The sequence below is a fragment of the Castanea sativa genome, chromosome 2 (genome assembly GCF_040712315.1).
Source record: "Castanea sativa cultivar Marrone di Chiusa Pesio chromosome 2, ASM4071231v1".
NCBI classification, from domain to species: Eukaryota; Viridiplantae; Streptophyta; class Magnoliopsida; order Fagales; family Fagaceae; genus Castanea; species Castanea sativa.
The window spans coordinates 1,947,967-1,971,543 of NC_134014.1; the positions used below are offsets into that span (position 1 = coordinate 1,947,967).

Here is a 23,577-nt window from a genome sequence, read left to right on the forward strand (position 1 = left end):
CGGTGCTAGACCGAGATTTAATGTAATAACCTACCTTAGAAAGTTTATGGGACTCATATAGGAACACGACATCGTGCCATGTGAGATTTAAACCCATCTGCTCGTTTAGAGCATCTACACTACCTAGAACTCTAAAAACGTTTGGGAGGCATTGATCGGGACACAACCGATGGTTGCGGAGGTACTCCCTAGTTACAGGTTTCATTGGTCTGGTCATCCCACCCTCTATAAAGGCTATCATAGGAATGACAACCTCTCCCTCTGTCCTAGAACAGGCCACGGCTGTTGCCGGGCAGTATTTTAACCCTACATCACTGGGAATACGGTATTTGGCTCTAAAGCCTTCCATCCCAGCGGCGGTATCAACTAGACACTTGAATTTTCCCATTACAGAAGGACGATAGACTAGACTTTAGAAGAGAGAGTGTTTGTAGTGATAGCCGAGGACAAATATCGAGGAGAAAAGGTTAAGAATAGGAGCAAGAACTTACAAGGTTGAAGGTGTGCAAATCTCCACGGTTTTCTGCAAAGTAAGGTATGATGGCTGATGTCTTGATGGGATTACCCCCTGAGGAATTAAATGAAGGCGCGGGTTCCCGAAGCGTCACGACGTGCGAAAAGGCGGCCTCGAAATTATGTCTGTCCCGCCTAAAATTTCGTGGAGTAAGGAGAACCGTTGGATGCCCATCTCACCGTTGAACGTGGCGAGAGAAAGAGTAACTTACGGTAATAAATGCGCGCGTTTTTGAAAATAAAACCGCCAAGTTGTCATTTTCCGGGACGCGAAACGATTTCCACACGTGCTATCACTTATAAAGTGTGTAGAAGGGATCCTCGTCGTATCAAAACCCTATTTTTCTCCTCGGATGTCGAAAATTAGAGTTTTCGAGGGGCTGTGGTGGGGCAAAAGGATCCCTGGTGGGAACGTGGGCCTTTTGGGCCTTGTTAAGGAAGGCCGACCCGACCTCAGGGTTAGAGATTGTTGGTGCTATGGGTCGGCCTATACGCCGAGGATCCGAGGAGCCGCCGAGGATGGTTTTCCTCTGATCGATATCAAAGAACTCCGAGACTTCATGGTAAAGGTTAGGGAATGACACGGTCAAGACCGATGGTTAAAGGAGAGAACCCTTGAATGTCCTAGAAGCGCCGATGTTGGAAGAATATCAAAGGTAAAGGCTGCTACCTCCACATTAAAGACTTCGCACCTACCACCACGGCCGCATTAATGAGGAAGTGACACTTAAACAGTGGAAGGGAAACTTCTAGTTACTGTTCAAAGGCACTAAGAAAAGAAATATCTAGGCTAAGGGAGGAATTGGGGGCAACACGTGGATAAAGTATTAAAAAGAGGAGTATTTAAGGAGGGACCTAGGACAGAAACGGGACGGAACTTTTTGTAACCTAAAAAGAAAAAGAAAAAGAGAGAGAGATATAATATAAGAACAGCTCTCGGCTTACGTCCGAGGAGGCCTATTCACATTACTCCTTTTTTTGTTTCCAAGTACTTGCAATCTTTAGTTTGTCATTTCATCCTCATACACTTCTAACCTGGGTTTCAAGCCCACACTCTACAAATTCATATTGTTTAAGGCTCATTGGGCCTGAGCCCATAACTGTTCTTGGGTCCAGGTGCTATTGTGCACTTACAAATAGTATAATAATAATAATAATAATAATAATAATAATAATAATAATAATATTTATGAGATAACTCTAAGAAAATTATCACACGCAATGCGTGGGTCTGCGACTAGTTCATCTAATGATAGAGAAGATTTCATTTCTCCATATGGTTAATGAGGTTATAATATTCTTATTGATCTAATGATGGAGAAGAGATAAGACTAGCTATCATCAATCTAACATAAGACTTTTATATCATCTACTAGCAAATCTTCAGCTTTTCTGACTTGATGTGCAATTGGCGTGTAGTTGATTGATATTTGAGTAACAAACAACCTTTTGCCACCTATTACAATAATTTTTTTTTGAAGGTTGATTCCTATATTTCTTTTGTTCTATCAAAAAAATAAATTAGATTTGTGCCCAATAATTTGTTATATCAACATAAGCTAATTCATATGAATTAACTATTCCATTTTCAGCAAATTCTTCTTCCTTTGTTGCCTTTAAGAACCAAATTTGACTTCTTCCTTTATGGCTGGAAGAATTTTCACCTCTTTTTCCCCCATCATGCTAAACTTGTGGCCATGTCTTCAATTGATTTGTTGGTAAAGCTTGAAAAATCAATTGGTTAATGATTCCCCATTTTTTATTTTCAATAGGGAAAAAGTTTTGTTGCATAAGGGGTAATGTGGTAGCAAAAAGAAAGCAATATGTGCCAAGGGTCATGTGCAATGCTTATGATCAAGTGAACCCTTAAACACTTGTCACTTTCTTTTTGCTATCACATAAACCATTTATGCAATAATTGCCGCATACAAGTATATAGCAAAACCTTTTCATTTTCAATATACCATTCTTCCTTATTAATAGTAGCTATTCATTTCAATAATCCTACATGAAGATTGATATATTTGTGCCTTCAAAGCAAGAGGGAATAAACATTTTTCTTTCTCAATAACACGATTCTATTGTGTTATTCAGAATCTAGATTTAAATTTTCATTTTCTATAAGATAAAAATATTGACAATTTTTTTTTTAGGATTATCTTTTTTGGGTACTCAAATACCAATCAACTACACGTCCAACTATAAAATCAAGTCAAAAAAGTTGAAGATTTGCTAGAAGACATGACCACAAGAAAAACTCTTGATGTGTCATATGGCTTATTTTTATTAGCAAAGGACATAGAAGTCCTACGTTAGATTGATGATGATAACCAAAGCCTTATCTCTTTGTGTTTGTGTTACTGATATCAGAGCCTACTACCCATCTAAATAATAAAAATATAAATCTACTATATTTGAGTATGCAAATAAGTGAGATGCAGTCTATCTACTATCTCTAAGACTCTAAGAGTTTGTATTACATTTTAAGTAAAATATATTTTATCACCAAATGCAATGGTTCTTCGCCTGCAAATAATAGCATATGCCAAGACATTTTCCTGGTTCAGTGCATAATAGTGATGCATTGATAAACGTGCTTCCTCTCTTACTGGATTCAAATGCCGAGTCCCACATCGTGTAAGAGAGAGGACAGATACACAGAGCTGAGAAATAAAAGTGAAAATCATATGCTGGGCAATGCATACCTTTCTCGGCCTTTTGGCTAAGATCAAGTGTAGTATCTGTTCTTATCAGTTTAATATCTGATATGTGGGTCATCGGCCCACACGATATTAAATTTATTTCTTGAGGGGAAGAGCCCACCACAGTAGCTTGCTACTGGGGCTCTTAAGCGTCGCCCATGCGTTGCACTATAGCTCGGGCCTGGCGCACCCCACCCAATTCTAGTCTAAAAGTTTGAATTTGATCGAAGCAGCACAAGTTTGTTGTACCAGGCTGAGCTGTCTCTTCGTGCGATATTCTGTGTGGGTTTGATATCCATTAATTTCTAGTTTGTTTGGTGTAATTAATGTGGTTTTGAAACGTGATCATAATAAATTTATTAATTATTTAATATATATATATATAAATATTAAATTAGAAAAAAATATAAAAATTAATTAAAATATTTCAATTAAAACTATAAATTCATATTTTAATTATGTTTAATATACCATCTCAATCCATATTTTAACTATGTCTAATATACCGTCTCAAGCCCAAATATAAAATATCTATCCAATAATAATAATAACTATTTTTTATAAAAAGAAAATTAAAAGCATCAATTTGTACGGGAGTAGACAAAAGGATGATATGATCATGTGGGGCAAGGCTTTGTAAGAAACAAAGTCTAGAATTGTCTTCCCGATTTCCATTTTCCAATGCCCGCGTGAGTAGCTCACAACTCTAAAAAAGCACTACAAACAAAGTGGATGAAATTAAAGGAAGAAAAAAAAAAAAAGCAGATGAAGGAAGAGAGAAGAAATTTTTGAGTTATTTTTTGCAGTATTTGAAATTTTTTGACAAATTTTTTGTAAGTCATTGCACGTTCAAGCAATGACTTTTTCATCAAATTATAACACAAATTGAAGTCATACAAGTGTAAATCATGTAATAGTATAGTTTCTTAATCAACTTAAAATTTTATAAAATTATTTTAGTCTACCTCACAAAAAGGTAAGTTTTCATGCATAGCTCAGGTTAGCGACTAGTTAATATGGTTTTAAAACTCGAATCATTTAATGATCATAATTAATTTATTAATTATTTTAAATATATATAAAAATATTAAATTAGTAAAAAATAGAAAAATTAACTAAAATAATCCAATTAAAACTATAAATTCATATTTTAACTATGTCTAATATATCCATCTCAAGCCTAAATACGAAATATCTATCCAATAATAATAATAACAATTTTTTTACAAAAAGAAAATTAAAAGCATCAATTTGTACAAGCACAAGTGGACAAAAGAGGATGATATGATGTATCATCATATCATGTGTGGCTCAAGGCTTTGTAAGAAACAAAGTCTCAGAATTCTCTTCCCAATTTCCATTTTCCAATGCCCATGTGACTAGCTCACAACCCTAAGAAAGCACTACAAACAAAAGTGAATGAAATTAAAGGAAGAGCTTTAAATAAACTTCCACGTCAAGTAGGGACCTTGAATTTCCAATCTTGATGTTCTTCTTCCCTTCAAGACAATGTTGTTTTAACGTTTTCCCCTTGGATGCACCATCATTCAGAATCACAAGATGGTTGTGTGAGATTTGTTTTTGGTCTCCCTTGCAATGATAGAGTTTGACAATGACGTCCCACATCATGAAGGTAGGAAAAGAGCTCAAAGCAGTCTTACTATAACAAAGAGCACATTTCAGGAGTAAACGCATGCCTTTCTCGGCCTTTTGGCTAAGATCAAGCGTAGTCTCTGTTCTTATCAGTTTAAGTCCATACAGACTCCAAAACAGTAACTTTTTTAATAAATGCTTTTACATATTATTTACTGAATTAATAATGGCGACCTCCATCATGTCTTACAAACGTGTTGATTGGATTCATATGCAGAAGTAGAACAAGCCATGGTCTAGGATCAAAGTATTGGGGCAAAGGCATTTACATCGGCAGTGAAAAATGAAAAAATGGTAATTTCTAGTGTGTTTGAAGAAATATATGGAGAGATTTGAAGGCATTAGAGCATCCACATTGAATGTGGGATATGCCAAATGCAAGGCTCATTTCCCATTTAGTCTCATTTAGGCCCAGCAGTGAGTGTGGTAAACTATAACAATTGTAAAAAAAAAAAACAATTGAGCTACAGTGCGGTTCTAAATGTAGAATCGCATTGTAGCTCAAATGGTATAAGTTTTAGTCTATTTTATTCATTCTTTTCTCTCTCCTTCTCTCTCCGTCTTCCAGCTCTTCTCTCCCTTGTGCTTGTGCTTGTACTTGGTCTGCCCTCTCTCGATCGGTGTGGTGGGTTCTAGATCGGCGGTGGTGGGTCTCCGCGTTTTTCCTTCTCCGGCAACTCTCTCTCTCTCTTTCATTTTTCCTTCTCCACATGGTGGGTTTCTATATCGGTGAGATCGGCGGTGGTGGGTCTCCACTTTTTCCTTCTCCAGCAACTCTCTCTCTCTCTCTCTATCTCTCTCTCTCTCTCTCTCTCATTTCTCCTTCTCCGCGTGGGTCAACAAAATCAACTTCCTTCAAGCTTCCCAACGGCGAATCCGCTTTGTTCAAGCTTCAACAAAATCGAGCTACCCAGCAGCGAATTGAGCAATCCAGTTTTCATAAATTTTTGTTGTGTTTGTGGGTGAAGATTGTGTGGCTTCGCAGTGGTTAGCGATGGAGATCGCGGTGGGTTAGTGTTGGGTCAGGTGGGTTGGGTAGGTCTAGTGGTGCAGCAGCGTGGGTTTGCTGGTAATGGCTCCAATGGGTTGCTGTGTTTGACCGTGGGTTGCTGTGTTTTTTTTTTTTTCTTGTGGTGTTGATGGTCGGAGAGGGTGGTGTTATGGTCTGGGTTTTTTTTTTTTTTTGGTGTTGACGGTAGATTATGGGTTGCCGGTGGTGGAGGTGGTGTCAGGTGTCTGTAGTGCAGTGGTGGTGGTGTTGTGTTTATTGTAAATGAGGGTTATTGTGTTATATATTATTTTATTGTGTAGAAATATTATTTTAATGAGTAGGACATGAAAATAAAAGTATGAGTATGATAGGAAAATAAAAGTATGAGTGTTGGAAGTAGTGTAGAATTGTATTGTATAATTGATAAAGTGGCTTTTTGGATGGTAAAATAGGATATGTGGACATTGGGACAAAAATTGGTACGGTAGACCCACTAATATGTGAGATGAGAGAGAACCATAATGGTTGCTTGCTACAAGGTCAGCCCTCACCAAATTAAAAAAGAAGCTACTATTTTGGAGACTTGGAGTAGGTATTTGGAATTAACTACTAGAGTCAAGATAACAAGTATGTACTAAATGTACCACAGTCACGCCTCAGCAGTCATACTAGTCTTGTTTGTTTATAATGAAAATTTGATTTTGGAATTTTGAAGGTTAGATAGGATAATGAAATTCAAACAAGAACCAGGAAGAACGTTAGATAGGATGGCTTTAAATTAACCATCAACAAATTTATTCATCTGTTTTTAAAACTTGATTTTCCTGTTGGTGTTGCTGATTGAAGCTCTGTGATTGATGCGACATGCTTTATTTTTAGCTTCAAAGAGGGGAGTGAAGGTAAAGCTGACTTTGACTCTGGTTAATATCTTTTGTGCGTTCATGCTGATTGATCAGTGCTCAAATAGTTGCAATTTAATTTATTGTGGGAATATACTTGACCATATGATGTGTGTAGCTCTAGCATCCCCACTCAACATATAGATGGAATCATCACCACATTGAAAATTTAAAGATGTCAAATGATCCAATATTTTCCATGTAGAGTGTGTCTGTGTCCTTTGGAGTCTTGTGAAAGTAAAAAGTCCTACAAATCAAACACTTGAAGTTAGTAGGACATCTATGTTATGTTTGGATTGTAATAATTATGATCCTTCTAATTTAAAAACTGACTTTTTAAGCATAATAAATAGCTTGGACGATGACTCATTAGACGAACTCTAACCAATTGTAAAGATATCCCTACTTTGTCACTAAAGGGCAAAGCTTGGGTCTAGTGCACTGGACCCAACACAATATGAACACGTGGTAAATTTTAATCATGTATCCGCATCATATTGGATTTAGTGCACTATCTGTGTCCGTCACTAAAAGCATCTGAGTTGTGTGAAGTGTCTGTCAATTATAGCACTAGCCATTATTGTAATGAGTAGAATTATTGTACTAGTTTGTATGCACAAGAAGATCTTCAGAGCCTTTGCTAGAATTATAAAAGGGTACAAGTATGAAGTGAACAAGCAGAACATATGCAGTTTGTTTCCTTTGTTATGTTAAACATGTTTGAATCAATAAATTTTGTGTGTTTTGGTTCCCTAGTTTTTCTTGCTCCTTTTAACTTGTAGTTCTATTGCTTGATCCTTTTAAGTTATAACCAGTTCTTTTCTATATATTTATTCTCTCTTTTTTTCCCCCTAAATATTTAGCAATCACTTTAGTGTTTGGTGTTAGCTACAGGCCCAAGATATTAGAGAGATTAATAAGATGGAAATCAAACTACGCCCCTACCAATTATCTGATGTGGATGACTTCATGGAATGGGCATGCGATGATCAAATCATTCGCACGAGCAAACTAAGGTACTACACTTCAAGAGAAGATGCACTTGATTATCTTAAGGAAGTTGCCATTCCTCACCCATGGTACCGGGCCATATGCTTGGAGGGCCGTCCAATTGGATTCATATGTGTCAAACCAGGGTCTAACTATGAGATATGTAGAGGGCAAATCAGCTATGCTCTTGGATCAAAGTATTGGAACAAAGGTATAACCACAGTCGCAGTGAAATTGGTTATTTCTAGTGTGTTTGAAGAATTTCCACATATGGAGAGATTGGAAGGCTTTGTTAATGTGGAAATTAAGGCCTCACAAAGGGTTTTGGAAAAGGTAGGGTTTCAAAAGGAAGGTGTACTTAGGAAATATGTTATTGTCCATGGGAAGACTATTGATGTTATTATGTATAGCTTTTTAAAAACTGATCAAACTAATTGAAGAATTGTGTGAAAATCCTTCACGACTCTTGGAGCGAAACTCGTGGCCTTAGGCCATGATTGAAGTTGCTATTTAGGCAAATTCCTTTGTTTAGGTCCTAAAATTTGTGTTTTTACCATTTTTAATTCTTTTTTTAATTTCCATTGTAACTTTTAAATTAAAGTTAGAATAATGTCTTGTCTATTTTGGGACATCTCCCAGAAATATTAGTATTTAGTTTTGCAATTATCTCATTTTGCCACCTAATTTTGTGTTTAATGCAAATTAGGATTTTTGGTTTGTTTTCTTAGCTACCCCAGGGTTTATTTTACTATTTAAACACATTGTAGTATACAAGGCAATTCAAACTTTTGTCTCTTTATTTTCTGGTAACCTTCAAACTAATCTCTTCTTGTGTATTCAAAGGACCCTGTGGATTCAAGTTTATTTTCTTGAAGTAAACATGCTCTACTTCTTGTGGCTTCTGTCCGAATTAATAGGTAACCTCATGCAGCTATAATAGCTGCCTTAGTTGATTACTTTACCATGGCAAGAAGTTTTGGTGACAACCAACGCGTAAAATGAGTAAATGACTCTACATGCTGATGTCTTTGGTGCAAGTTTTGAGACCATATTCACTAATCGTGGTTATTTTTAAGGGATTATGCATCCCTAAGAAAATAGTCTAAACCAGTATAGTCGATACCGTACTGATACTAGCCGATATGTACCGTATCGGTACATATATCGGTCTCGAAACACTAACGTTTCGTACCTGTTTAAATACCGGCCAATTTTGGGCAATACCGGCCAGTACCGAGCATACTGGCCGGTATAGAAAAAAACTTTTTTTTTATTTTTAAATTTTTGTAAAGGCAGAATGATAACTTACTTACATTAACTTATTAGTATTATTTGTTTTCTTGGTATGCAATGAACAATTAAGCTTTTTATTTTTTATATTGTGTTTTTTTTTTCTTCTTTTAATTGATACTAAAGTCTAAATCCGTGAATAATTTGTTCTGAATTGAGATAATGTTTTATGGTAAATTTTTATATTTATTATTATACACACACACACACACACACACACATATATATATATATAAAATTACGGTACACTGAGATCGACCGGTACCGAAATATATCGTTCCACTAGTCAAACCGGTACAGCCTCCGATACGAGATTAACTCCCTTGGTCTAAACCCTCCACATTAATGAAAAAAATGCTTCCCATTGTGTGCACAAGTATCAATCTATCAATGTGATTTGAAGAAAAAAAAACGTATTTGCTGTTATAGAAAAATGTGGAGGTTGAAAGTTGAAACAAAAGTAAAATAGGATTCTTCACATGAAACACATGAGATTCAGAGCAAGAAAAAAAAATGAGAGTGGAATAGATTGTTTTGGCAATAGAGTATTTTCACATCGAAACTTATGTGTGATAATTTATTCATTTTAGACAGCTTTGGGCTATTTGAAAACCCACATATTCTTAACATTTAATTTGTTTTAGTTCCTAAGGCTTAGAATTTAACCTTGTCACTTGAAATTAGTAGGACATCTATGTTATATTTGGAATGTACTAATTCTGATCCATAAAACTTAAAATTTGACTTTTGTATCATAATAAACAACTTTTTTTGTTGAGGAATATCATAATAAACAACTTCGAAGATGACTCAATAGATGAATTCTAACTAATGGTAGAGAGATTCATACTTTGTCACTGAAGGGCAAAACTTGGGTCCAGTGCACTGAATCTAAAACAATACGGACACATGCCAAATTTTAGATACATCATTTGTATCATATGGGTCTGATGCTCTAATGCACTAGATGCAAGTTGTGTCTATCACTAAAAAGAGTTGTGTGAAGTGTCAGCCAATTATAGTACAAGTCATGTGATGTGTGGTTGTAATGGGTAACATTATTGTACTAGTTTGTGCATACAAGAAGATCTTCAAAGCCTTTGAGTATCATAAAAGAATATGAGTATGAAGTGAAAGAGCAGAACATAGGCCCTCTTTTTCCTTAATTATGTTAAACATGTGAAGCTATAATTTTTGTGTTTTTGTTCCCAAATTCATGTGGCTCCTCTTAACTTGTAGTTCTAATTCTTGGTCTTCAAAAGTTATAACCTGTTCTTTTCTTTCTAAATATTTAGCAATCATTTTAGTGTTTCGATGTTAGCTACAAGAACAATGCATAAAGATTAATATAATCAGATGGAAATCAAACTACGCCCCTATCATTTTTCTGATGTGGATGAATTCATGGAATTGGCATGCAATGATCAAGTCATTCGCACGAGCAGACTAAGGTACTACATTTCAAGAGAAGATGCACTTGATTCTCTAAAGAAGTTGCAATTCCTCACTCATGGTACAGAGCCATATGGGTAGAGGAGGTATTATGGTCACTCCTAATATGGGTAGAAGGTATTGTTTACTTTTATTTATATTTTATAATTTCGTTGTAAAGGCCTTAGAGGGAGGAATAAATTAAACCTTGAATGTTTCGGTTGGAAATAACAGAAAGTATTAGTTAAATTACAAAACTTTTATAATTTTGTTTATACTACCTCCATTGGTTGGATATCTACAACTTTTATACGTACAATAATTCATGGGCATCTATATCATTTTACAGAGTATGATATGGTTGGCACCTCGCTATTAATTATTCCATTTTTAGCAAATTATTCTTCCTTTGTTGTCTTTAAGAACCAAATTTGATATGGCTGAAAGAATTTTTACCTCTTTTTCTCCATCATGCTAAACTTGTGGCCATGTCTTCAATTGATTTGTTGGTAAAGCTTGAAAAATCAATTGGTTAATAATTCCCCATTCTTAATCTTCAATGGCTATTGACTTCAATAAACCTTCGTGAAGATTGATATATTTGTGGCTTCAAAGCAAGAGGAATTTTGCTTTCTCAAATAATACGATTCTTTTGTGTTTTTCAAAATCTAGATTTAAAATTTCATTTTCTAGAAGATAAAAAATATTGACAAATTTTTTTATGGTACTCAAATACCAATCAACTACATGCATATATATATATATATATATATATATATATATATATATATATATATATTTAAAAACTGAAGCGTAGCATTTATTGTTGCTACACTCTTGTTGAGCCACATCAGCAGTCACACCATCTACCTATTTCTCATTTCTCTCCACTACTTCCAATCATAACTTCACTTTTACCTTTTCATCTCTCCATTACTCTCAACCTTATTGTCACTCTTTATCTATCTCTTCCTCTTCATTTTATTTTGACTCTTCTTATCCCCATTCTATTATTATAAATAAAACATTCTCTATCCCATTTTATACATATTTTCTCACATGAAAAATGTTATTACTCTCTCTCTCTCTCTCTCATGTTTTATTTTTGTGTGAATTTTTTATTTTTTGTATCTCTACTTTAGATTGATGTATTTATGTGTTCTTTAGAATTTTACTTTGGGTAGCAGTTTTGTGTTTTTAAGTTATTATCTTTTTTTTTTCTTTTTTATAATCGTTAAATGTTATTTTATTGCATACAAATATAGTTTACAAGAATATAATGTTATTCTATTATATATCATGGCTTAGATAATTTGGTATTTGACTTATGAATATATTTTTTATCTTATGTTTCTTTTCTCATTTTATTTTCTATTTTTCTCCAGAAAAGGTGATTACTCTCTCTCTCTCTCTCTCTCTCTCTCTCTCTCTCTCTCTCTCTCTCTCTATATATATATATATATATATTCTTTTTTGCAACTTTACTTTAGGTTGATAAATAATTGTATTTTTTATATAATACTATTTTGGGTTAATACGATTTGGTAGTGTGTTTGATTTTTTAAGTTTTTCGTCACAAGTCTTCTCTCTCCCTCTTTTAGCTTTTGTTTGTTTGTTTTTTTTTTTTTTTTTTGACATAATTCTTAGTTATTTTGGAAGTGAGATTTTGAATTTATATCAAAATATAATGTTGGCTATGCATTTGAATGTGTCTATGAACTATTAAAATTAAACCGTCCAAGATGAATATGTATAGACAATATTTTTATTTTTATTTTTCATTGATTTATTATTTAGTAATGACATCAAAATTAAAGTAAATGAATATATAAAATTAAAATTTCCTAAGATGAATTTGTAAAGTCAATATATTTATATATTTAATATTTTCAAAAAATTAAAAGTAAAAAAATAAATACTAAAAAGAATAATGATGTGGCCAATGATGTGACAAATGAGAAGGCTCAATAAGAGTGTTATAACAAAAATGCGATATGAAGATCCAATTAAAGACAATTAAATCTTAATAAAAGTAGATCATATTCTCTTTATGTTATACTGATTATTTTCTTTCATTTCTATATGTGAAGTATTCAATTTTAGACATTAAATTTTTCTACTTTTTCCCTACATATTATTTTAAATATTAAATTTATAATATGGTATAGTCACTTAGGAATGTCTAAGAAATATGCAATTCCAATTTCATGTATCTATATTAGTAAACAAAACTCAATCAATAGTTTGAAGTTACTCCTACGATAAGAAAAATTATAAATAAAAAAATATCTTTTTAAGAGAATGAAAATTTTGAATAATATATATTTGAAACTCAAAATATTTAGTTGTACATGGTAAAAAAAATTAGGAAAATATAACGCACGATAACATAATTTATCAAAACATGGACTGCCTAAAAATGAATAATATCAATCATATAAATCCAAATAATAAAATGATGATATTTTTTTGAGATAAATAAATGAAAAATAATTTTAGAAATTGTTTAAGTTTTTGGGAGAACAAATTATTTTCCACAAAATTTAGAAAACAAATTATATATTATACCATAACTAAAATATAATTATCTATTCCCACGCATCGCGTGAGTCTGCGACTAGTGTCTAACTAAAAATCGAGTAAAAAAAGTGAAGATTTGACATGACCACAGGAAAAACTCTTGATGTGTTGTATGACTTATTTTTAATGGCAAATGAAATAGAAGTTTTATCTCTTTGTCATCTTTTGACAAAAAAGAATATTACAACCTCATCAACCAAATGGAGGAATGAGATTTGCGCATGTGAAACTTGGTGGACCATTGTAACAGCAAGGTGCTAGCCAAATCATGCTATGTGAAAAAATACAAATGCCCATGAATTATTGGGACGCCTATATATATATATATTCTTTCGTTAAAAGGAGTGTAATTCTTTTGTAAGAAACCAATGAATGCAAGAAGCAGTCTTCTTCCATATTTCCATGTCTCTAACTGTGTTTTTTTTATTTTTTGGAGAAAGTTTCAACCTATGGCGTCCACTCCTGATAATAGCTCTTTATTATCAGACCAAGACACCAATCAGTTTTTGGTATAGGCGGGGATTGAACCTTAGATCTCTTATACAACTATCAGAGACTTTACCAACTGAGCTAACTAGTGCTCACTTTATCTTTGTGTTTGTGTTACTGATATCAGAGCCTACTACCCATCTAAATAATAAAAATCTAAATCTACTATATTTAAGTATGTAAATAAGTGAGATGCAGTCTATTATCTACTATCTCTAAGAGTTTGTAAGGTAGTTTGTATTACATTTTAAGTAAAATATATTTTATCACCAAAATGCAATGGCTCTTCGCCTGCAAATAATAGCATATATATGCTAAGACATTTTCCTGGTTAGGTGCATAAGAGAGATACATTGAATAGATGTGCTTCCACTCTTGCTGGTTTCAAATGCCGAGTCCCACATTGTGTAAGAGAGAGGAGGGATAAACAGAGCTGTAGTATCTGTTCTTATCAGTTTAATATCTGATATGTGGGTCATTGGCCCTAACGATATTAAATATATTTCTTGAGGGGGAGAGCCCACCACAGTAGCTTGCTGCTGCTGCTGGGGCTCTCAAGCGTCGCCCATGCGTTGCACTATTGCACGGGCCTGGCGCACACCACCCAATTCTAGTCTAAAAGTTTGAATTTGATTGAAGCGTCACAAGTTTGTTTTCTTCTGTGCGGGCTTGATGTCCTTTAAGTTCTAGTTTGTTTGGTCTAATTATAATTTATTTCTGATAGTCAATATAAAAAATGCAACCAAGTTTCACGCTCCAGATTTTTAATTACTACTTTGAAGGGTATGCTCACAATTCTAGAACGTCAAAGTATTGGTGTTTGATCTATTATTCACAATAAACTATACATATCTAGATAAAAGACTTATCTAAGACATGATGAACAATAAACTATATTAGATATAAGACTTATCTAAAACTTGATGTTCATGGCTTAAGTTAATTTAAAAGAGAGTTAAGAACTTATAACTCAACCAACTTTTTTTTTATTTTTTTTATTGGATACATCATGGGTTTTGATTATTCTTATATAGAAAGAAAAACAATTACTTAACTCAACTGACTTTTTTTTTTTTTTTAATGTTTTTATTGGAAGCATCTAGGGTTCAATCAATCAATCAATCAATATCATCAATCAATATATACATATATAAAAGCAAAGACCTCATGCGAGAGAGCATGAGGTTTTGCCATGTGGCGCACTCTATGAAAAGAATTGAGATACCCTTAAGCCATTTTAGAGATAAGAATGAATTTAAAAGTGGAAACTCTTTATTTCTTTTGGTTCAATGTTTCAAGACTAATTTTTGTTACATTTTGTATTCAATGTTTTAAGACTACTATTTATTTCATTTGGTTCAATGTTTCAAGACCTTCCATATCTCATACACACAAAAAAACTCTTTGCATTTCCATTCATCCTTTTCACTTTTGCTCTTTTATATATACATGTCCATAACCTTTCATATCATCCTATTTCAAATACACTTAGACAAAAAATGATGTCATTTAACTTCGACCTTTCAATGATACCTATATAACTCCAATGTTGCAGTATCATTTGATTGTAACCTATATGAGTAGGCTATGATCAAGAAATGGAGCTTGCGTTTTTTATTCAGTGACTGTAGCTTACAATTTTGATGTTGAGTCAGACATTGTAGATTTTGTGAAGGTTATGATTCACTTGAAGTCTTTGAGTGTTTGAGATTTTGGTTTGAGAAAGTTATAAATGTATTTTATTTTAGAACTAAAGAAAAAGAAAAAGAAACCTTCTAATTGATTATTTATGAAGTCAGCTTTTTTATTTTTTATTTTGTGTTAGAGTTCATAATTTGTAGGTTTCTTTGTATGTAGCCATAGTGGTAAAAACAAAAATCCATGGTAACTTAAAAGTATTTTTCACTTTTTTTTTAAAGGATACAGAAGCCCAACTAAAGTCAATTGAATTTTGATAAATGAATGTGTTTTTAGCAAATTTCTCTTTGTTTAATCACGTTCTCTTTATGTTGATACTTACAAATGATTTTCTTAATTCCATTAAGATTATTAATTGGGTGTTTATGGTCAAGGTCTCCATATTTGATTGTGAGAATAGAGTGATTGAGAAAGTGTTTGGTAGGTTGCTTAAATTTATGTAGTTTTAGGATATTAAAGTATTTTATATTTTAAATTCTTATATGTAGATTTCAAAATCATTTAATCAGTTTGAAAAACAAAATCTACTTTTAACAGTAAATATTATAATCTTACAATGTTATACAATTTTTTAAAATAAATTATGAATTAAAAAAATTATATTGTTAAAGTACTTAACAATATTGTGGGCAAATATAAATATTATACAACAAAATAAGTATTAATATTATATGTAGATTTTAATATACATAAAAATGATTTCAAATGAAATTGTAAAGTAGCCCGCGCATCGTGTGAGATATCATCTAGTTATTCTTAAATAGAAGAAAAAATGAAATTGTAAAGTAGTTCGCGTATCGTGCGGGATATCATCTAGTTATTCCTAAATAGAAGAAAAAAGTTACTTAACAAATGCTTGGTGGTCCTTATGGTCACAATTAGGTAGGGTAGTCACGGTTTTCACCACTCGTTTTCTTTTTTTAAGCTAGAAAACAAAGTAATACATATTTTTTATATGGTGATGCTTATGACTAAGAGCATCCACAGCAGTGGAGCTAAAATTTTAGCAATTTAGCTCCACAAAAAGTTACTTTATCTATTTTACCTACTCATTTTACAAAACATGCTGTAGCAGTGGATCTATTTTAGTTTTCAACACAATAAAATAATATAAACATCACAATAAAATAATATATCTACTACAATAAAATAATATATCCCACTACCAAAAAAAATATTCACAGCACCAACCACAACCACCTCTACCATCAGCCACAGCCACAGCCACAGCCACAACCACAACCACACCCACCACCATCACCACCACCACCACCAGTCCACAGCAGCAGAAGAAAGAAAGAAAAAAAAAAAACGAAATCTCTAATCTTTTTCTTCAACCCAGACCAAACAAAATCACCAATCACAAACAAAATAAAAAATCACCAATCACAGAGTTGGGCTTCGGTGAGGACAATGTCGGCGTGGGTCTGATCGGCGGAAGAGATGTGGGTCTGAGGCAGATGGGTCTGATCAGCGTCTGGTGAGCATTGAGATGGAGGACTGGGCGGAGGCAGCTTGGGGCTTAGGTCGGCTTGGGTCAGTGACGTTGAGGCCGGCGGCTTGGGGCTTGGGTCGGCTTTGGCCAGTGACGTTGAGGCCGGCGGAGGCGTGGGTCAGAGACTTTGAGACAGAGAGGTGGGAGGGACTGAGAGAGAGAGAGGCACGGAGTGACTGAGAGAGAGAGAGAGGGGCACCATTTTTATTATTTTAGTCAGGCCGGGAATAAAATATTATTTTTTTTGTTTAGCTCTTATGAACAGTGCACATCTATCTATAGATGTGCACTGTAGCAATCAGCTAAAAAAAATAGCTTTAGCTCCACTGCTGGAGCATACTTTTTGGGGTTGGAGGAGCAAAAAAATACCAATATACCAATATAGCACCATTGCTGTGAGTGCTCTAACTCAGTTGACTGCCTTTTCAAATCAAATAGCCTAGATTCCCATAATTTATTTTTCTGATAGAGCTTTTATAATTGTATAATTAATATTAAATAGAAATTCCACTTCAGGTAGGGACCTTGAATTTCCAATCTTGATGTTCTTCTTCTCTTCAAGACAACGTTGTTTTAACGTTTTCCCCTTGGATGCACCATCATTCAGAATCACAAGTTGGTTGTGTGAGATTTGTTTTTCGTTTTCCTTGCAATGATAGATAGATAGATATTTAGTGAAATATGATTCTTTTTTTCTTCTTCTGTACGTGTATCACAGATGAGCAGTGGATTGGGATCCATAATAAGAGGTACACTATTATGTCAAAGTATTCCATTAGTTCTTCTTTTCTTCTTCTTCTCTTTTTTTTTTTGTTTGGGGGGGGGGGGGGGTGTGGTTTGGTGTGATGGAGGAGGTCAGCAAAGCAATGAAAGTATAATCACTATATTTTAATTTTTGAGTTAACAAGAAGAACAATTGTCTAGTGTTGGTTTGATATGATTTATTTTTATTGGTTTATTTTACTTAAACTATAAGCTGAATAAAAATACAACTTTATCAAGAAGAGAAGAAATATAGCAATTTTAAAAGTAGAACATTCTAGAGTTTTGATTCTGACACATTAACTATTTTATATCTTTTTACACCACTTTTATGTGTTAAAATTTGAACATCTTAAATGTGGACATTCCTCTATCAATTGTAGATGCCTGTATGAAATAGTGGATGTAAACTAGTATGAGCATATTTTTCTTCTATTTCAGAGTTAAAAAAGAGTTCAATTAAACTACCAACTATAGCAGTTGCTAATTTCTAAAAAGCATTTTGTAACTTTTTCTACATCAGTTTTGTAGGTTGGGAACAGTCAGAGCTTTGATACATCTTTAAGAAAGCCAAGGTTAGCATATCCATTGAGCTATTAAACTAGTATTTCCTGTTTGTTGAATGAACAAACTAGGTTTTTTAATAATAAGGTCAAAAGTTATAAGAATCCTATGGTAGGTATTGCAAACTTTAGAAATCACATATTACTTCCATTTCTCAACAAACAGCACCACCTATTGTTCCCACCATTTGACATGTCAAAGGAGATGGAGACTAATCTTTCAAAGCTTCTCAGAGGGTCTTAGACAAAGCTGGCTTCCTCAAGGAATGTGTGTTGAGGAAGTATAGCCTTAATAAAGGTGAGACTAGGGATATGGTCATGTACAGTCTTTTATCTACTGATTTTATGCCTTGAACTGTCCCTTCTCCAACCCTCAGCTTGATTTTTAATGTGTTTATTTGATATGTTTGTTTGTTATTTTGTTTTGTTACCATATCTTATACCAACAAAGACAGAGTATGCCTTCATACAGAATGAAATGGTAAAAATGAATATATGTGGTCAACCTGACGAATTTGTTGAGGATTTATATACCCAACCCCTGTTCTTGTTGTTACCGATATCATATGTCATATTTACCAAAGGTAAATTAAGAATTGATCATAAGTACATTATGTATTTTTCCAGTCAATCTTTTTCAGCTGACCAAGAATTGCGAGTTACGTCTTGGAATGAATGTCCAACTATCTGCTACTAGGGCCAGATTCTCAATAATGAATACCATAATTGACCATGTCTAATAGTCCATGGCCATGGGGCCTGTGACGTTCTTGGCTTTTACAAAAGATCCACCGTATGCCACATATATATGCCTGATGAATCTAATTGAACCTAGAACTATTTCAAACTAGTTTCAATGGATTCCTCACGACTGTCCCTACGTCCATTCAAGCTCTCTGATGTTGATGACTTCCTGAAATGGGCTAGTGATGATAGAGTAACGCGGTATCTTAGATAGGACTCCATCACCTCTGGGGAAGAAGCATTGACATATCTTGAGAAGGTTGCCATACCCCATCCTTGGCGTCGATTCATATGTTTGGATGATCGTTCAATTGGCTACGTTTCAATTAGGCCAGAGTCCCACGATGACAGATGCAGAGCACACATTAGTTATGCTGTGGGCATGGATTACTGGGGGCAAGGGATAGTCACCACTGCATTGAAGATAGCCGTCTCTAAGGTGTTCAAAGAGTTCCCAGATTTGGTGAGAATTGAGGCAATGGTAGAGGTAGAAAATAAGGGGTCTCAAAAGGTGTTAGAAAAGGCTGGATTTCTTAAAGAAGGGTTGTTAAGAAAGTACGGATTTTGTAAAGGAGAGATCAGAGACATGTTTATCTATAGCTTCTTAGTAACAGATAGTTTGTTGTGAGTGATATTAATTATAAGCTGCGCCTATAGTCTTACAATCTTCTTCTTTCAATTCTTGTTTTCCCATGTCTTTGAGTTATGAACCATTAGAGCTAGATTTTAGAAGTATGGTAAGGTTAGACCTTTCATTTATACGGAACATGCAAATGCTAGAAGTTGATTACATTTCCCAGCTGGAAATTGATTATATATTTATATCTCCTACTTGTCACAACATCCATTATCTCTGCATTCGTTGTGAGCTACATCTGTGCCTCCAATGCTACTTATCACTTATATCAATTTTTTTTGGGTAAAATAAGTCACGTCATTTGAGCAATATAGTCAGGTCCCCACTATTTGTCTTTCAATTAGAGCTTTAATTCAACGGGTCAGAAGCCAGGAAATTCATCTCCAACACAAAATCAGTGTTCAAACTTCAGCTCAATACCAACATGAAATCCATGATAGTCTGATAGGCCTGTGAAGTTTACGATTGAAGCTAGATAAATTGTAATAGAAACATATAAAAAAAAAATTAGATTTAAACAAAACAAAAAATCCAATATGCGGAGAAGCTGTTCCAGATGTGCGCTCATTAAAGGCAGAAATTTTTGTATTGCAAACGTTATCATCTACATCACTATGGTGTTTGTTGGCATCTACTTTGTTTTCTGTGAACTGTTTAAAGCAGATATGTTTGTATTCCTATACCAACCACATATAATATAAGCATAATATGAGTTTGACATTCACGTCCCACATCATGAAAGCAGGAAAAGAGCTCAAAGCAGTCTTACTATAAAAAAAGAGCACATTTTAGGAGTAAACTCATACCTTTCTCGGCCTTTTGGCTAAGATCAAGTGTAGTATCTGTTCTTATCAGTTTAATATCTGATATGTGGGTCATCGGCCCACACGATATTAAATTTATTTCTTGAGGGGGAGAGTCCACCACAGTAGCTTGCTACTGGGGCTCTCGAGCGTCGCCCAAGCGTTGCACTATAGCTTGGGCCTGGCGCACCCCACCCAAATCTAGACCAAGTTTTGGAAGTCCATACAGTCTCCAAAACAATAGCTTTTTTAATAAATTCTTTTATATGTTATTTACTGAATTAATTATGGCGACTCCATATTGAAATTTCATGTTTTACAAACACGTGATTGGATTCATATGCATTGAACAAGCTATAGTCTAGTATCTAAGTATTGGGGCAAAGGCATACACCATTTCCAGTGTGTTTGAAAAGATAAATGGAGAGATTGGAAGGCATTATTAATGTGGACATTAATGCCTCAGAAAGGCTTATAGAAAAGGCTGGGCTTCAAAAGGAAGGTTTCTATAGGTAATATGAAGGAAGACTATTGATGTTACAATCTTCTTAAAAACTGACAAAATAATCATTTAAATGTTTTGTTTTGTTGTAAATTTATTTTTGTTATAGAATCTGTTGTTACTAAGGTTGTTATATCAGTTTCTGTTAATGCAGTGAAGACAAACAAGTTCAGCAGGCTTGACTAGGTCTATAATTCATTCTGTTCCAGTGTAATGTTGGATTTCCTACTAGAGCTTTGCTTTCATTTTTCATGGATAAAAATTTATTCACAGGTTGGGCTTCATCTTAGCCAAACAGAACATTCAAATACAATACATACACAGGTTGGGACAAAAATTGGTACAGTGAATATAAATAGTGAGACTCACTATTATGTGAGATGAGAGAGAACCATTACAGTTGCTTGCTACAAGGTCAGCCCTCACCAAATAAAAAAAGAAGCTACTCTTCTGGAGACTTGGAGTAGGTATTTGGAATTAACTACTAGAGTCTAGATACCAAGTATGCACCACAACCATGCCTCCTCAGTCATGCTAGTCATGTTTGTTTATAATGAAAATTTGATTTTGGAATTTTGAAGGTTAGATAGGATAATGAAATTCAAACAAGAACGAGGAAGAATGTCAGATAGGATGGCTTTAAACTAGTCATCAACAAGTTTATTTATTAGTCCTTAAAACTTGATTTTCCTGTTTGTAGGACATCTATGTTATGTTTGGATTGTACTAATTCTGATCCTTCTAATTTAAAAACTGACTTTTGAAGCATAATAAACAGCTTGGAAGATGACTCATTAGAATCAAACCAATTGTAAAGAAATTCCTACTTCATCACTAAAGGGCAAAGCTTGAGTCTGGTGCACTAAACCCAACACAATATGAACGCGTGGTAAATTTTAATCATGCATCCGCATCATATTGGATTTAGTGCACTATCTGTGTCCGTCACTAAAAGCATTTGTGTTGTGTGAAGTGTCTGCCAATTATTGCCCTAGCCATGTGAAGTGTCATTGTAATGAGTAGAATTATTGTACTAGTTTGTATGCACAAGAAAATCTTCAGAGCCTTTGCTAGAATTATAAAAGGGTACAAGTATGAAGTGAACAAGCAGAACATATGCAATCTGTTTCCTTTGTTATGTTAAACATGTTTGAATCAATAAATTTTGTGTGTTTTGGTTCCCTAGTTTTTCTTGCTCCTTTTAACTTGTAGTTCTATTGCTTGATCCTTTTAAGTTATAACCTGTTCTTTTCTATATATTTATTCTCTCTTTTTTTCCCCTAAATATTGAGCAATCACTTTAGTGTTTGGTGTTAGCTACAGGCCCAAGATATTAGAGAGATTGATAAGATGGAAATCAAACTACGCCCCTACCAATTATCTGATGTGGATGACTTCATGGAATGGGCATGCGATGATCAAGTCATTCGCACGAGCAGACTAAGGTACTACACTTCAAGAGAAGATGCACTTGATTATATTAAGGAAGTTGCCATTCCTCACCCATGGTACCGGGCCATATGCTTGGAGGACCGTCCAATTGGATTCATATGTGTCAAACCAGGGTCTGACTATGAGATATGTAGAGGGCAAATCAGCTATGCTCTTGGATCAAAGTATTGGAACAAAGGTATAACCACAGTCGCAGTGAAATTGGTTATTTCTAGTGTGTTTGAAGAATTTCCACATATGGAGAGATTGGAAGGCTTTGTTAACGTGGAAATTAAGGCCTCACAAAGGGTTTTGGAAAAGGTAGGGTTTCAAAAGGAAGGTGTACTTAGGAAATATGTTGTTGTCCATGGGAAGACTATTGATGTTATTATGTATAGCTTTTTAAAAACTGATCAAACTAGTTGAAGAATTGCATGAAAATCCTTCGCAACACTTGGAGCGAAACTCGTGGCCTTAGGCCATGATTGAAGCCGCTATTTAGTCAAATTCCTTTGTTTAGGTCCTAAAATTTGTGTTTTTACCATTTTTAATACTTTTTTTAATTTCCATTGTAACTTTTAAATTAATGCTAGAATAATTTCTTATCTATTTTGGGACATCTCCCAGAAATATTAGTATTTAGTTTTGCAATTATCTCATTTTGCCACCTAATTTTGTGTTTAATGCAAATTAGGATTTTTGGTTTGTTTTCTTAGCTACCCGAAGGTTTATTTTACTATTTAAACACATTGTAGCATACAAGGCAATTCAAACTTTTGTCTCTTTATTTTCTGGTAAACTTCAGACTAACCTCTTCTTATGTATTCAAAGAACCCCATGAATTCAAGTTTATTTTCTTGAAATAAACATGCTCTACTTCTTCTTGTGGCTTCCGTCTGAAATAATAGGTAACCTCATGCTGCTGTAATAGCTGCCTTAGTTGATTACTTTACCATGTCAAGAAGTTTTGGTGACAACCAACGCGTAAAATGAGTAAATGACTCTTCATGCTGATGTCTTTGGTGCAAGTTATGAGACCATATACACTAATTGTGGTTATTTTTAAGGGATTATACACCCCTAAGAAAATAGTCTAAACCCCCCACATTAACGGAAAAAAAAAATGCTTCCTGTTAAGGACATATTTTATGTAGTTGGCTAATCCTTTGACAAAACGCACTTTACTTGTATTTGGGTAGATCTAGGATGTGTCTAATACTCAAAGAACATGTCATTCAAGTTTAGTATTAAAGCCATGAAGATTGGACCAAGAAACAAGTGAAGAAAATGTGTTTACTAAAGTTGGACACCTGTTGGATACCTGCAGACAGCTGTTCGATAGCTGCTCGACAGATAGCTATCTATCGAGGTTTAATGAGGCTCGACAGATGCTATCTATCGAGG

At 34.1% G+C, this 23,577-nt stretch overlaps 2 protein-coding genes, 2 non-coding genes and 3 pseudogenes across 6 annotated transcripts; all 7 read left to right on the forward strand.

Moving 5' to 3' along the window:
- Positions 1 to 3,214: 3,214 nt before the first annotated feature.
- On the forward strand, positions 3,215 to 3,410 carry LOC142626556 (U2 spliceosomal RNA). The gene has a single exon (XR_012842552.1). It is a non-coding gene; the product is annotated as a U2 spliceosomal RNA (small nuclear RNA).
- Positions 3,411 to 4,908: 1,498 nt separating this feature from the next.
- Positions 4,909 to 5,080, forward strand: LOC142626580 (U2 spliceosomal RNA; annotated as a pseudogene).
- Positions 5,081 to 6,570: 1,490 nt separating this feature from the next.
- LOC142624211 (uncharacterized) lies at positions 6,571 to 8,414 on the forward strand. 3 transcript variants are annotated; one of them, XM_075797749.1, is made up of 2 exons: positions 6,571 to 6,758; positions 7,647 to 8,414. In XM_075797749.1, the coding sequence occupies exons 1-2, from the start codon at positions 6,717 to 6,719 to the stop codon at positions 8,184 to 8,186; spliced, it is 582 nt and encodes a 193-aa protein (XP_075653864.1). In that variant the 5' UTR covers positions 6,571 to 6,716; the 3' UTR covers positions 8,187 to 8,414. The 3 variants fall into 3 exon arrangements, with proteins under 3 accessions (XP_075653864.1, XP_075653865.1, XP_075653866.1); XM_075797750.1 differs by having other exon boundaries at positions 6,576 to 6,758; positions 7,653 to 8,414; XM_075797751.1 differs by having other exon boundaries at positions 6,632 to 6,758; positions 7,634 to 8,414.
- Positions 8,415 to 13,905: 5,491 nt separating this feature from the next.
- On the forward strand, positions 13,906 to 14,142 carry LOC142626578 (U2 spliceosomal RNA; annotated as a pseudogene).
- A 3,212-nt stretch (positions 14,143 to 17,354) lies between these two features.
- Positions 17,355 to 20,440, forward strand: LOC142624212 (uncharacterized; annotated as a pseudogene).
- On the forward strand, positions 20,240 to 20,435 carry LOC142626574 (U2 spliceosomal RNA). The gene has a single exon (XR_012842569.1). It is a non-coding gene; the product is annotated as a U2 spliceosomal RNA (small nuclear RNA).
- Positions 20,441 to 21,541: 1,101 nt separating the features above from the next.
- Positions 21,542 to 22,827, forward strand: LOC142624213 (uncharacterized). Its single transcript, XM_075797752.1, has one exon. The coding sequence runs from the start codon at positions 22,093 to 22,095 to the stop codon at positions 22,597 to 22,599; it is 507 nt and encodes a 168-aa protein (XP_075653867.1). The 5' UTR covers positions 21,542 to 22,092; the 3' UTR covers positions 22,600 to 22,827.
- The last annotated feature ends 750 nt before the right edge of the window (positions 22,828 to 23,577 follow it).